General features: G+C 38.8%; 1 protein-coding gene across 1 annotated transcript; it reads right to left on the bottom strand.

Moving 5' to 3' along the window:
• Nucleotides 1-1,196: 1,196 nt before the first annotated feature.
• On the bottom strand, nt 1,197-14,848 carry MRPL3 (mitochondrial ribosomal protein L3). Its single transcript, XM_062008350.1, has 10 exons — nt 14,745-14,848; nt 13,682-13,860; nt 12,892-12,983; nt 11,981-12,079; nt 8,276-8,375; nt 6,365-6,425; nt 5,410-5,518; nt 3,849-3,926; nt 3,620-3,697; nt 1,197-1,793 (listed from the first exon to the last, which is right to left on the bottom strand). The coding sequence occupies exons 1-10, from the start codon at nt 14,846-14,848 to the stop codon at nt 1,644-1,646; spliced, it is 1,050 nt and encodes a 349-aa protein (XP_061864334.1). The 3' UTR covers nt 1,197-1,643.
• Between the last annotated feature and the right edge of the window lie 347 nt (nt 14,849-15,195).

The following is a 15,195-nucleotide window of genomic DNA, read 5'->3' as shown; positions in this document are numbered from 1 at the left end:
TTAAAGCCTAATGAATGGAAGGCAATCTTAACTACAGAATTCCCTCAACAACTGCAGTCATTTCCCCAACAATGGAGCTGAAAAAGCAACAAGATCAGATCATAGGAATTTCACTGTTTATGCAAAGAAGGGAGTTGTTCCCTTACCAAATAGGAATAAAGAAACAAGCATGCCAGAATGATCCCACAAGCAACAGCAGAACAGCAGGCTACACATCTGGACACACCCTGATTTGCAGGTATTCAACAGCAAGTAAACCTGAAATGCCTATCATGGCCAAAACATGACACCCCACTGGATATTTCCTACGTGGGTGGGCTTTTGCAGCACATGTTGTGTGTGTGATGTCTCTAATGATCCTTCCTAGTCTACTACAAGCCAGTAGCTAAGATGGCATGTGGTTTCTTCAAGCTATTGCAAAATAACTCAAAACATCTTCTGTGACTGAGGGATACTGTAATGACATCACAACTTAGATCACAGAGTATGAGTAAAGTCTTTCCAAACCTCCCATTTACGTTAGATCTTTGACATCCTGTGATGAAGCTGCGAAGATGAGTAGCTGGCACTGCCACACTACTCATCATAGTTCAGTACATGCAAATTCTTGAGCTACTCCAGGGATTGTCAGCAAGTGCTCAGATGGCACCGACAGCTACACAGGTCCTTGTTTCTCTACCTGAGAGGATTTACAGTGTTCAAAAGATCAGACATAAACAGTACATCATACAAGATGGAAAATACAAGGAGCGTAGTGATTCAGCTGTTATTGAAAGGTGGGGCAGAAGAAAAACGAGCATTAGTATACAGGGAAATTCTTCACATTTGGCCTGTTTTCTTTTTAAAGGCTCTCCTGGAACACTATAGGAATCCAATAGAGAAAACTGTCTATGTGGAGATATTTCTCCAGAGAGAACACAAGGGATCCTCTGTGAAGTTCAGAACATGGCATCAGCGAAGGCGACAAGCATGTGGTTCTTGTGGTGAGTGCTGCTTTGCTACACAACATTCCCCAACCAAACACCCTCTCACCATACACACTGCCAGACCTCTCTGAAGAGATGGACAGGGGCTGCCATCATCTTTCCTCTATCAAACCTTTTAGGCATTTGCTGCATTAAACTTGACACAACGTAAAGGCAAAAGGAGAGGAAGAGCTCTGGTGAAAAGAAGGAAACAAAACAAGGTCACACTGCTACAGAACAATGCACTTTCTTGTTTTATTTTGAATTAGCCTTCATGGATTCCCTCAGGTGCCAAGGCAGATTTGGAAGTTGATTGACCAGAGTTGGCCAGAATACTTTCCACAAAAGAGAAACAGACTGGCAGCATTCAGAAAATTAAACAGAACCACCTTCAAAAACGACAGTGTCTCAGAAATGTGTAGGTTTTCACAGCCTGAGAGAGAAGATCACTGAACACAAACTGTTCAGTGTGCTTTACAACCTGCCCCTCAGACTCATCTGCTGCTTTAAATACAGGTTTGAAATTGACAGTGGTAAATCTTATCACCTGACCAAAATGGCAATATCTGAAGGGTTCAAGTCAGTTGTCCAGACTGCAATTCATACGTTTACTTTCATACAGCATTGCAAAGTTTGTGAAAATAACAAAATTGTCTGTTTCCAAAGACATGGAGAATATTATGCATATGTGACAGATGGGTCTGTGAACTGGAAAATCTCCTCATCATACAGGTCTTCTGGTAGCTTTTCATCTCCATCAGCAAAAAACGTAGGGAATGGAGGGTTTTTATTGCACTTCTTGCAAGTAGCCAATTTGCTGTCTCTGACCTAAAAAAAATGAGGAGAAGGGTGGGGTTAATAAATCTTGTAGAAGACTTTCAGACAATGATACACAAGAAATTAAAGAAACCACCTTGCCTGGTAAGATAAAACCTCAACAGCACTCACATTCCACGTGTTTATCTGAAGAATTCCAGCTATAATCATCAGTTATTTTAACATCAACCCCAGCTATTAAATTAACATTTTGTACCTGTCATTAAGAAGTTTTTCAAAAGCCAGCAAAAAAACCCCAAGGAGAATTTATCACTTTTGTGGTAAGTCTGTTACTACTGTGAGAGAATCAAAACCCACTCTCATTAATTCACTCCTCAGTATTTTAAAGTGATATCAAAAGAAACTAGGTAAGTATGGCTTGTTTAAGCTGTGTTTACATCCTTTATATTTTTCTACACGACATACCAAGTTATATCATGCAGTGTAATCACCTTTTCAACAATCAAGACATGCTTTTGTATTTACAACACAAATCCATTATGGCAACTAATTTTGCAGAGGTATGTCCATGTGCTGTATTCAGTCCCTCTGGCTACTGCAGAGTTAAGCATCTACAATTCTTCACCCAGGAAGCAGTACTCAAGTTTGTCAAACACAAGCCTTGAAAGTTAATTTCCAAGAACTGTAGTGCCACAGAGAAATTACTTTCCTTTACTGACCTCTCTGCATGTGGAAAGATTTAAAATCTAGCCCCTGAAACTCCAATCTCTGAAGAAAATTAGTAGCTAGAATTATCAGCAAAAGGCAGTTTGTCTGTGGTAGAAGATAGAAAGCTGGTATCTCTGAATAAAAAGGAGCTACAAATTCTCAAGCAATGAAATTTTATTTAAAGTGAAATTCTTTATTTCTATATTCTCACATATGATCTTTCTCCTGAGCTGTAATAATCCCTTCCAGACACTACACTCAGCTGGATTAAAACCCAAAAGATGTACAAACAGATTAGACAAAATCTTAGTACATAGGAGACAAGCTATTCCTCTCATTTTTTGGTGGGCTTTTAAAGAAAAGGAAGCTTGTTCTTGGCTGGACAAAAAACTTCACATAGGACAATTGTGAATTATATCAGAAATTAAACCAAACAAATGCTATGCCCACTGAAAGTTCTGTTCAGACAGCACTATATTCACCAGGTTCACATCTGATATTACTCGAGCCTTTCCCAAAGTCCATGAGGATTCCTGTAGGTGAAGTGCATAATAAATTTGACCTAAACTTCAGCTTCTGGGGAAATTCTAACAGTGTTTTAAGTGAAGGCTTGATAGACAAAAGAAACCCTTTAGCTAAGGATGAGGCGGCGAAGGGCTCAATATATTGTATGAGTTAGGATGGTTACTTAGCTTTTAGAAACCATTCCTCTTCTACCAGACACTTCCCTGTGAAGAATGCTCTCTGTTCATCTGTACACTGCCAAGCAGAACCATTGATGTACTGGTTTGAACTGGTTCCAACCAGTTCAAATTGGTTCAAAATTGCTTCCAACCAGTTTTAGCCTGTTTCCAGTGGTTTTTAACTGGTACCAACAAGTTTCCACAGACCTATCCCAGAGACTCACCGCAGGGCTACAGCCACCTTGTGGGTTTACCACGTGCTGCACAGGTGCAAAGCTAAGAATGGGCCCTTCAGAGGAAGTGGTGACCCACTGCCCCTACTGATCACTCTCCTTTACAGAACTGATCCTACTCCCTTTTATTTCAGTAGTATAAAATGGGACTGAAGTAGTAAAGCTTGGATTCAGCCAATGTTTCCCCTTCAATAAGAAGAGAGTTGTAGAGAGCTTAGGACTAAGACCAATAAGTCGAAACTACCAAACATACCTTCACCAGACAATTAGTGTGACCTGGAACAGACCCATTTACATAAATAATGTCATGTTTTGTGTTGATCCTCCACACCTGTAGGACAGGAAAAAAAAAGCCACTGAGATTGTTTTTAAGACTATTTCCAGTTTTACAAACTGTGGTCCAGCAAGGCATAAGCTGATTAACTGGAGGTAGTACTCTGGGAAAGAAGAAAGTTCTGCACAGGCCCAAACTTCAAACCCACCTTTAATCCAAAAGATGTTCTATAGATGTTACCCATTTGACCAGGCATTTTCTTTCCACGATAAACTTTGGAGGCTTTCTAGATAAAAAGAGGGGAAAATAAAAAAAGTAATTGCAAGAGGTGCACTCAAGAGAAGCACTGAAGAAAATATGCTTTTATTTCCAATGTTAAAAGTATCTAATGTTGAAAACACCTAACATTGATTAGCATTTTAAATACCTCCTGTTGGAGGCGAGGTATTACTCTACCTCAATCATAACATTGCTACAAATACTGTTATGTTAACAAAGGGATAATTCATTATATTCATTATATGATACATTAATAATGGTTTTATTGCTTGGGGCTTTTTTTAACTCATGTGAAAATCATGATTATAAGAAATCAGCTGCAATGAAGCTCAAGGAACAGGATTCTGTACTGAATAATGCAGGCTTACAAAAGTATCTGAGGTGGTCAACACTAGCCTGGAGAATAAAAATTGAGACACTCTTTTTGCCCTATTGCATCCTTTCATCAAGTTTCCTTTTCATCACACCAATTTCCAATACTGTTACCCATTCTATATGCTTTGCCAGATTAAATCCAGCATTTCATTATTGCTTAGGAAATTCTAATCTCAAGAAAAGTAAAGAGGGGTTATTTTGTAATGATGAACACATGATGAATACCATCTGCTAAAACAAGTGCTCTGTGTTCAAATATTTATGTTCTTCAGTCTGCAGAGAAAACAGTGTCAGGTATGGAATTCATTTTCTAGTTGAAATGAAGGACTGTAACTCAGTACTGTATGCTTTTACAGTCTCAGTTATTCTGACTTCCTTGCCTGGTGCCTTTTTGCTTTTGCTATTCTCTCAAGCATTATTAAACCTTTTAAATTTTTTATTTTAATTCCTCTAAGAAATTACAGAGAATTCAGATTCAGTACCATGACTCAGTTGGTCTTAATTCTGTATAATGAAACCAGCTTGCAGAAATCCCTTAGTTCAGCCTAAATATTGAGCAACCTTTACAGAGACAAAGTTTTAAATTAATCTGTTCCACAGAGCATTTAAACTAATATTATTTATAGTTGGAAACTTCAAAATATTACTCTGTACTCTACTGAAAAATACTTAGAAGCCTGCAGACTCTTTTGGGAATCAAAGTTCATTAAGCAGCTACACAAACCAGGCAACTAAAAGGTTCCAAAGAATAGTATGGTATCTTGGTATAAAATAACAGGTAAATCCTTTCCAATCTACAAATGCTGTGATAAAAGATCCTTAGAACAGTCTTTGAAGCATTAAGACTCTCAGCTATACTACAAAATACTACAATTTGCTCAGGTATAATATGTTTGCTCATTTAACAGAACTATGGAATACTCATAAATGGAGGTATAAGAGAATAGCTGACTGTACTGCTCATTATACAGGTCTCTGAATTTCCTTTGAAACAGTTGCCATTCTCTGCTGCCACAGAGTAGATGGTCACAGCTAGTTATTGTGAAATACTACATTTTTAGTAAGCAGTTCTAAATATCCTGATGAATGTACAAACAGGAAATAAGAATCCTCACATTGGTAGATATTGCTCCAGGACGTCTGTGAGTTTTTGTCTGGCCGTGGCTTGCAGGCTGACCTTTAAATCCCCACCTTTTCATGACACCTTGAAATCCTTTACCAATTCTGAAAAGAAAAAAGAATTAAGAAACAAACCTGATTTAAGGTTTATAGCTATAACCAATAATGTCAGTGAGGCTCACAATCCTGTTACCTTTAGCAAAGCTCAGTAGAGAGAAAGGCTCTATTTAAAAAACACTTGTCTCTTATGTTATAAACATATTCCAGTGCAATACTTAAAGGTTGTTTTACAGAATAAGAAGCACTAGAAGAGAATCAAATAGCCAGGAAGACTAATACAAAATGCTCCTGGTTGTGACAGTCCTCAATACGTAGCACTGCAATTAAGTTTTCTTCAAGTGGACACCAAACAAAGAAACAAACAAACAAAAAAATGAACAAAAAGCAACTGCCTAATAACAAAACTTAACAACAGGCCCCAAGAATCAAGTGAGGAAAGAGATGGCTGCTTAGACTAGCAAACTGCAACAAACCCATCTCATCTCATCTCATATCATCCAAACTACAGCAGACTCATCACTTAACTCTGTTGATCTGTATTCATCTGATGAATAAGGTCTACAACAACAAATACAGCATATTTTCAAAGTCCATGTCTCAATCTTTGAGGAACATCATAGCATTACTGGTTTTGGAATTCTCTGTTTACTGCAGAGAACAACTCAATAGGAAAAATTGCCTCACCACTGCACAAAAGAAAAGCCAATTAAAGTGTGTGTTTAAAGCAGCATTGTCCATTTCCAAAAGCAAAACGGCTGAATGGACTCTTATTTCCTCCCACTATTTTCAGCTTTTGTGAACCATGAATTCAAGCCAGAGTAGAGGGTGAAAAAAAGCACAGCCAGGTTATCTGAAAGATGAATCACACATGTTCAATCATTAGGAACATACGTTTTTGCAGTAACATCCACAAACTGGCCTGGGCGGAAGTGGGCGGCATACAAAGGAGTACCTGCAAAAGAAGAGGAGAGATCACGTTCAGCTAAGTTCTGAAATCCTCAAAACACTATTCAGTCATTATCATACAGAGCAGGTTACAGTCAAAGAAAGGAAACAAAACTTTGCTTTTATTAAGATATTATTTGTTCTTCTTTATAAACCTCACTGACTAAAATCGATGCTTTGCAGTTACTGCTTAAGTACATTTCACAGTTTCTAGCCCAATTTCAGAAGAGTGGGAAGAAAGGGTCAGGACTTTCCTCAGATATGTTGTATTTCAGACACTGAAGGACATCAAGTCCAAGATGTCTAATTAGTTAAGACCCACAATGCACAAACTTGGCAAGAAAATAAAACATGCTCCACTTCAGAAGGGGGAAGACTCTTTAAAAAAAAAAAAACAAACCCCAAACACCCCTGGGGTTAAGAATAAAAAAAAAGATCCTTGTAATGCTTCCTCTTTGTTAAGACACAGTGTTTCCAAACTAAAGACTATGGCACAAGTACAGGTACATCTCCTGGGGAATGACCTGTACACAAGCCTTTAGTGGAAGCAGTGCTACTGTCAGCCATTGACATCACTCACCTGACTGCAGTTACACTCGTTCCCCTAAGTGCTTGTACTACCAAAGTTTTAAGTTCAGTTAAAGATTTGTCTTCAGCAATTTGTTTTTCATCCAAAGGTAATGCTCTCTTAGCAGCAGCTTTAAAAAAAGACCCAGAATTGTCAACTTAGCTCATTCTAAATGAACTTTCATCTGAAGATCCATGCAGCTGCATCTTTAAGAGAGCTTTCAGACAGTTTAAAGTCAATTAGAGAAAACATATATTTTAATTGCTTCATGTCCACACTCATTTTCATGTTGTTTTCCAAACTTCATGTATGCAAACTGAAACGATGTAAACCTCTCCTAAGTCTCAAGGATAAAAATCCTCACATTATTTCACATTATATGATTTGTACACAGCCTGGATGCCTGTCAACTGACAGTAAATCACACCCATGAAGGATGTTATGTACAGAACACACACACTACAAAAATCAGTCAACTGAAAACTTGCAGTTCTGCTTTGTCTCAATCTTTTGCTTTCATTTATCTGTCCAGCGTTCCCTTTCATGTCAGACTTGATTTTCATCAGTTGTCACACTGTCTTAAAAAGGTCTTGCAAAAACCTTCTCTAAGAGCAAATAAAGTTGTAACAAATTAAAACTTCCAACCCTACATAATTCTTGGGTAAATCACCTCTGAGTGTCACAAAGCACAAAATAAAAGCAACCTAAATACACCAGCTAATAAAACCTTAACCACATAAAACTTTTCATTAAATGTCCCAACTTCTGATATTTATATTTAGTGAGAACATTTGTTATAACGTGTTTTACTTTGCAAACTGCCAGAAAAAACCCATATTTGACAGCCATCAGTCCTACTTTTGAATGCAGCAAGAAGAAACAACCTTCAAACTGCTATTTTAGGGTCCTGAGAAACATTACCACAAAATTATGACTGACTCTCTCAGAAGGATAATCAGAGAACTTCCTGTACATACATCCATATTTATTCCCCACAAGGGAGTCGAGGTTACAAACATTTATTTCTTAACTCAATGTTCACATTACCAAGTTCAGATCAGACTTATTTTGTAATCAGTGGAAACAATATCCAGGGAAATGGGAAAATACTACTTCTCATCATTCTAGTTTTCCCTAAGAAAAAGAGTTTGTTTGTGCTCAGTGACAAAAGAATTTGTCAACTTCCACACAAAACACAAATTAAATACACACCGTAACTTGGTTTAGGACTACAAGAGGCAGATGATAAATGATTATGCACATAATCTTCAGTGGCTTACAAAGACTACCTGGTTTAATTATGGCATCATCTGTTACATTAAACGTTGTAATTTTCTGCTTCCGTGGCACTCCGGCGTCTTTAAAAATTTTCAGTGTAGACTCTGATTTCTGTAACAAAGAACAGTCACAGAAAACAAGTGATCTTAAAGTACTCAAGGATCAGTCTAGCACAGAAAGTTATTACAGACTGTCAACATCACTCAGAGAAACAGATATATCACCCTATACTTTTATCTTGAGACTAGCATTTTAACTCTCTATAAATTAATTTAAAACTCCTGGGTCTGCATTTTATCTTTTGCCAACTAGTTACCCTACAGCTACATCATATAAACAAGAGATATATGAAGATTTCTAAGAATAGAAAATCATTTAGAATGTACATAAATGGATTACTGCTTTTTCATGACTTTCAAAAGGTGTAGGAGTAATTTAAAAGCATTTTGTCTTCTTCAAAGCTTCAAATGAATTAGATGCACACCAGCATAAATGTAATTTATTTAACTAACAAAGCCACAGAAATAAAGCCTTGTCTTGCAGAAATTTCTAGCAATGCTTAACCTTCTACAGAAGATAATCTACAGTCTCTGGGCAAAAAGAAAAATTAAGAGCAAGTAGCTTATGATTCCTATATTTTGAAGACACACCAAATACACTCAGTGTCAAACCACTGTTGACTTACTAAAGAATAGCTCTTCTTTGTAGAGATATCTGACCAAGTGCAAAGTACTTAACGTTACTCTCAGCTGTGTTAAACAAGACAACTCACAGAAGAGATGACCATTGAGACGATACTAAGCAATGGAAAGAGTGATGCAGAAAAACTGGCTGTAGCACAAAATGCAACGCAGTTGATTTTTCTTCAAATTAATTCTCCTAGAAAGCAATTTAAGGATCTACCAATCCTGTCACACTTGGATAGTCACATCTCTGAGGTTTACTTTTCAGTTCTGTGCAGTTCTCTCTCTGCTTTTGCTTTTTAAAATCTGTTTAAAGCTGTTAGGAGAATGGAGGAAGTTTTGTGAAGAATGAGGGAGTAAGGTGATGGGGATCTCTTAGACACAAACACGTGTTCGTAGGATGGAAGACTTTAAATATCTTTAAAAGCAAATGATCAACTAAATACTAAATCTCCCCCGAGGTGACAAAAATTTGAGGTGACAATGAAGGACTTCTGTACTAAACTGCAAAACCATATGTAAGAATTAAAATTAAATAAATCTCCTTTCTAGTAGGTGCCTACACATGAATCCTTTATTTCCACTGCCATGTAAAGCCATTACCTTAGATGACAGCAAGATGATGAGCTCTGTGCTCTGCTCGGGTGCCTGGAAAGAGCTACGACACAGCTGAAGCAAAGCACTGTGAAGTGAAGGGTTAAAAACTGCTTCCATCTCAAAAGTCCTACTTGCCTAGGACTAGCCTTGCACTGTGCTGCTTCAACAAGTTCTTTTCAAACATTCAAGTCAGGGAGATGTATTTCCACAAAGAAAACACTGCAGGCTTTATGAAGCCTTCCTAAAAAGAGATGCTGAGAGAACAGCACTGAATGAATTCTCAGATGTTCTTATTTTTCAAGAGACCAACAGTATCTTCCAGTATTACAGGAAAACGATTGGTATGCCCTCACTTAAGGGAAGCATACATAATATTTGATTAAAAAACAGCTACAACACTGACAGAATTGTATTTCATGAAAAAAAATGGCATTTAAAAATAATGAAAGATCTGTCACTTGTACTAGACTGACACACACCAAGCTCAAAAGGAGAAAAATATCTTGCAAAAACTACAATACTCCTTATCAACTTTGAGTAATTTGAAACCCAAAAGAAATAAATGGAACTCTTTGTTAGTTAAAATTACTGAGGGAATCATTAAGATTGAATTCATTAAAAACCAGTAGCTGTGAGTAATGTGAGGAAGACACGTTCCTATGAAAAATTACCAGAAGATAAACTGCTTATGCTAATAAAATACAGTATCCCTCAGCTTTCTTTTCATTCCTGCTTTCAGACACTTCAGAGAGAAAAGACATAAAAAGACTAATAAACATAAGAGAGCAATAATTCAAATCCATAGCTAAGCCACAGAAACATATCATCTGTTAATACCTTAACGAGTGAAGTTGTTCTGAATGCAAGTTCTCCCACAGAAATTATCTAGTTTACACAGTGATAATGATGATAACATTAAAAAGAATAATATTAGAGAACTCAGTCTCAGGCCTAGTCTTAGACCACAGACTGGTCTAAGGATATTTAATTGATTAAAATGAGTCTAAAGTTCAATCAAAATAATACCAGTTAACTTGGAAAAAGTTATGTCCAGAAGAGTCTTTAACGTAACTCAAACTACTAAGAAATCCTTGAGTTGATTTATTTAAGTAGTTTGACTTTGAAGAAATTTTTGTAGTTCACAAGAACTATTTAAATAACAGTTTTCTATCCACCTGCTTGCTTCCTGCACAACATACCAAATCACTGATTACACCATCTTTATGAAAAGATTAACTGTAAAAAGTCTAATGTATATATTGATTGAAGAATATTATTCATATGAGTCTTGCATGTCTTGAACCAAGGTAATAGGAAAGAAAAATGATAGCTCTAATTTCTAGAAAATGGAAAACAGACTAGAGACAGGAAAGACCTAAAAAAGTAGAAGCAATGACAGTGAAACATGGCATAAACTCATTGAGTAAAAGCAAGATACCTTAAAATAGAAGCCTGTTCAAAACCAGTAGAATATACGATAAATGCCAACAGATTTATCAAATGAAAGGAGCTACTTCTTCACTCACTTCCTTTGGGTCTCTGGGACAAGCTTCCATTTGAAAAATAGGCAATATATGTCCTCAGAAGCCACAATCACCAACTGAGATAATCTTAGTAATGACGAGTCCTAGGTTTTTTCTACTTGCCTAAATCAAACAAATGAGTGCTGGGTCACTGCATGAAATGAGAAGTGATACTTTATAGAAATAATGGATCATAGGAACCGCAGTCCTTTGAGGGAAAGCTTGTTCCTGCCTTGATCAATAATTCAACTCTCCTCTACGGGAATGACAGCTCTGTTTGACAACCTTAGCCACTGAAGGTATCTGGCAATTCCACATCAGGCATTTAGGGTGTCAAAACAAGTGAGTGGTTTTGATATGGCTGTTGATGAGCTGAAAAACAGGAAGATATCTTCCTGAAAATTTAAGTCTTAAACTTATTCATCAGGAAAACTATATGCAAATTAAACAACCTCAGCAGATGTGGAAAAATTACAAGGAAAGCCAATAAAACAGCATGGAAGAAGTAAGGTAGAGAACAAAAGTCTTCTAACCCATCAACAGAGCCAGATGAGTTTACAACAGGCCACTAAGGTGTGTATCTTGCAGTCCTTGTCTTGCATTGCATATCCAAAGACACAGTGAACATGTTTCAGACCCTTCCAACAAGTGTGGGACACTGCACATCAAAGCAACTTCTTAAACCCACACCTTTCCTAGAGAATCAAGAGGCATAACTTTCATCTATTATCCTAACCAAGAACTGACATTAGCATTAAGCACATAAGCAAGGGTGAATTTGACAAAAAGATTTGTTCCAAAGCATGTGTACCTGCCAATTCATCTTTTAGAGAAGCCCACCTATGCTACTTTTGTACTGTAGTCGCAACAGAAATAACTATTCTAACAACAATAACCAAAGAGGTTCACTTACATGAAAAGGAGATGCATTTTTGCCTCCAACAAGTAGCTTAGATGTTTTTCCACCTGACTCTTCCTTTGAAACATATCTTAAAACATGGCAATCTTGCACCTTAAAAAAAGAACAGTGTTTGAGTATAAGCAGATGTGTATGCTTTGACACCATAGTAAGAGACTATCAAAGCAAGAGGAAACAAAGCCAGTCTCTGCTTTCATTTGTACCTATGTAACAGAAAATACAGCCTACAAGTAAGTGACATTCTATTTACAGTAAATTACTGGAAATTAAAGGCTTATCTTGGAAAAAAAAGTATTAGTAGAATGAAAACTGTATTTTCATAAATGCTGTAGAAATTGAACAGATTTTGATAGTCATCTTTTGCCTACAAGATCTGCAAAATTCCTACTGTATGCAGCTACATTCAGCAAGAGTCCACATTTTAGATTTCTGGCTCCTCTGCTCTGTATAGGGCAGCCTGGTGTCCTTCACAGCACACTGGTTCATCAACAGGTCAGCAAACAGCTTTACCACACTAGTAGCTGCCAGAGAATATGAAGCAGCAGCTTCAGGGCTACAAAAGCTCAGAAACCAAGGTGAAACTGATCCAAGTGCCTGCAGGTGGTAAAATGAAAACCACAAAGTGAGGTAGTTAACCCCAGCTTTACGTTGCCTCCCATGTCCCCTCAACTAGGTAAGACTAAACACAGCTCTGGCAGCACTCAAATAGCAGAAGGTAGATTGCTCCTAAAAAGTTTGTGATATAAACAGACTAGGCATGGTGTACTGCCAAGTGGTAAAAGAAATCTTCCTTGTTTTTGGGATTTCCTATTCAGTAGAAGTGGTAAGTTTCACTTTTGCCTGAAACTTCAGGTTAACAATCTGAATAGAGTATAGAAGACGAAATTGACGATGATCTATTTCACCTTAAGTAGCGTGACAGCATGTTTTTTTCCTGACTTGGTCCACATTGGCATCATTCCCAGTTTTATTGCAACAACACCAACTCTGATGGAATCTGTAGATCAAAAACAGAACATGGATACAACTCCACACTTAACATCTGAAAGAAGACATCTCCTAATCCGCCAAGTCCCATTAACTCTGATCTTTCCTAAGCAGCTGAAGGAGAAAACAATGCCAACTCCCTGCAGATAGGCTGGGAATAACCTGCCATTGTTTTTAATCCCACTAGTAGTGAAGTTATATTTATTCCTTTTGTGCTTGACAGAATATGCAAACCAGTTTCCCATTAAGGTTACAACAACCAATGTTTTAGATTAATCTTTTTTATCAGAAAATCCAACATTCACATACAATATTAGAGAAAAGTAACTACTGAAAAGTTTCTATTAGGAGGCTTCTCCCAGCCCGACTTTTGCATATTTTTGTCACTGTAACAGTACAGCAAAAGCAACCTGTCAAGTGTGACTTCTCACAGACCTCATGAGACTCTTTATATTGAATTCTCAGATTATCATTGTGCCAAGGTGAGACTGGCCAAGTGCTCATTTAAAATTAAGCTCTCGGGAGGTTCTTAATGTCCTGTAATATTTTATATGTTTCTAGAGAATGTATTACATTGACTTATTTACTGGGAGATGCATGGGATGATTGAGGTAAAAGCAAAAAGCAGAATACAAGACACAGTCCTGATGTTACTGGAAACAACAATTTCAGCATAAGTTTGGTATTTGAGAAGAGATACTTTCTCACCTGGTTTCCACTCATTCAGGGGCCACGGCTCATCTTTTAGTGGGCACAGCTTGCTGGCTGTCTGAGCTTTGTATTCTTCTGCAGTTACCTTCTTGATGAACTCGACATTCTCTTCAGAAAGATGCTCCTGCCACCATGTCGCACTGTTAACGTGTCTGACAGCAAATCCCAGCTGCTCTCTTTCCAGTTGTGGGGAAAAAAAAAAGTGTCAAGTATCTTATTAGTTCAAATGACATCTCATAACAGGCTTGTTTATAATGTAATACATACTACATACCATTACATAGTACAGTTACATAAAGACTGAAATTATACTAGCAAGCTATTCAACCACTGTCACTCAAACTGGCCACTCACTGACCCACAACAGCTGACTATTTGTCAAGCTCTCGTCTAACTTTTAAAGTATTCTAAAATATACCAAAGGGGAGTGAGCAACAACAAATCAGACCACCACTTCTGTGATAAAAAAAGCTAGATCCATCTTGAGCATTTAATAATACACCAGTGAATACATGTGGCCAGCTGTAACCACAGGCCAAAGTGTCTCAGAACACAGCAGGTCAGGCTGCTCACTACAAAACAAAGGTGCTTTGGTTGCAAACACACTTGTCTCACCAGAACTGCCCCACGGACTGGGGCTACTACTACTGAAGTTTCAGTGTCTCGGCAGCAAGGGCACAAGTGGACTTTCACCGTATCACTAGGGTTGGAAAAGACCTTTAAGATCAAGTCCAACCACTCACCCAGCCACACATCCCCAAGCCTGGTGAGCTGCATGGGGCTGTTGTGGCCCAGGTGCAGGATCCAGCCCTGGGCCTTGTTAAATCTCATGCAACTGGACTCGGCCCATCGATCCCGGCGGTGCCAACGGGCTGAATGAGCCCCGAGGGCTCTCCAAACGGTGGAGACCAGACACCGCCGAGGGGAAGGGGAAAGGGCCGCCGAGCTGTCCCTCAGCCCAGGGCTGCCGCAGGGGCCGACCCCTCTCTGCCGCCGCTCCCCGCCGGCTGCAGCAGCCCTCTCCCTCTCTCCCTCCCTCCCTCCCCAGCCGCAGCGCTACCTGTGGCCGGCAGCCGCCGGCGCGGCCCAGCGCAGGCTCCCCGGCGCCGCGGCCCGCAGCTGGCCCAGCCCGCCCAGCCGCCGCAGCAGCGCCCAGCCCGCCATGCCGCCGCTCCTGCCGGGGCCGCCCGGTCCGACGCTGAAAACATCCCGCGCTGCCTCCCGAGGAACGAATGTTCCGGGGCGGCTCACAGCGCCGAGTGTGGCACAGGAATCGAACAGCATCGCGTAGAAATGCACTGGAATGAAAATGAAGATTTACTGCTGCTTTGTGCAGAGCCACTGTATGTAGCCAAGCAATGCAAAATCATAGGGAAAGAACATAGATTCATGGAACCATTTCGGTTGGGAAAGACCTTTTATGACCAAGTCCAAGCACTAAACTCACACTGCCCAGCCCATCCCTAAAAGATGACCCTGAGCATCTCATTTTTGTGCCTTTAAATATCTCC

This window comes from Colius striatus, chromosome 15, assembly GCF_028858725.1.
Source record: "Colius striatus isolate bColStr4 chromosome 15, bColStr4.1.hap1, whole genome shotgun sequence".
NCBI classification, from domain to species: Eukaryota; Metazoa; Chordata; class Aves; order Coliiformes; family Coliidae; genus Colius; species Colius striatus.
Note: the sequence above shows the minus strand (reverse complement) of the source record. Positions and strands in the feature narration are given on the sequence as shown.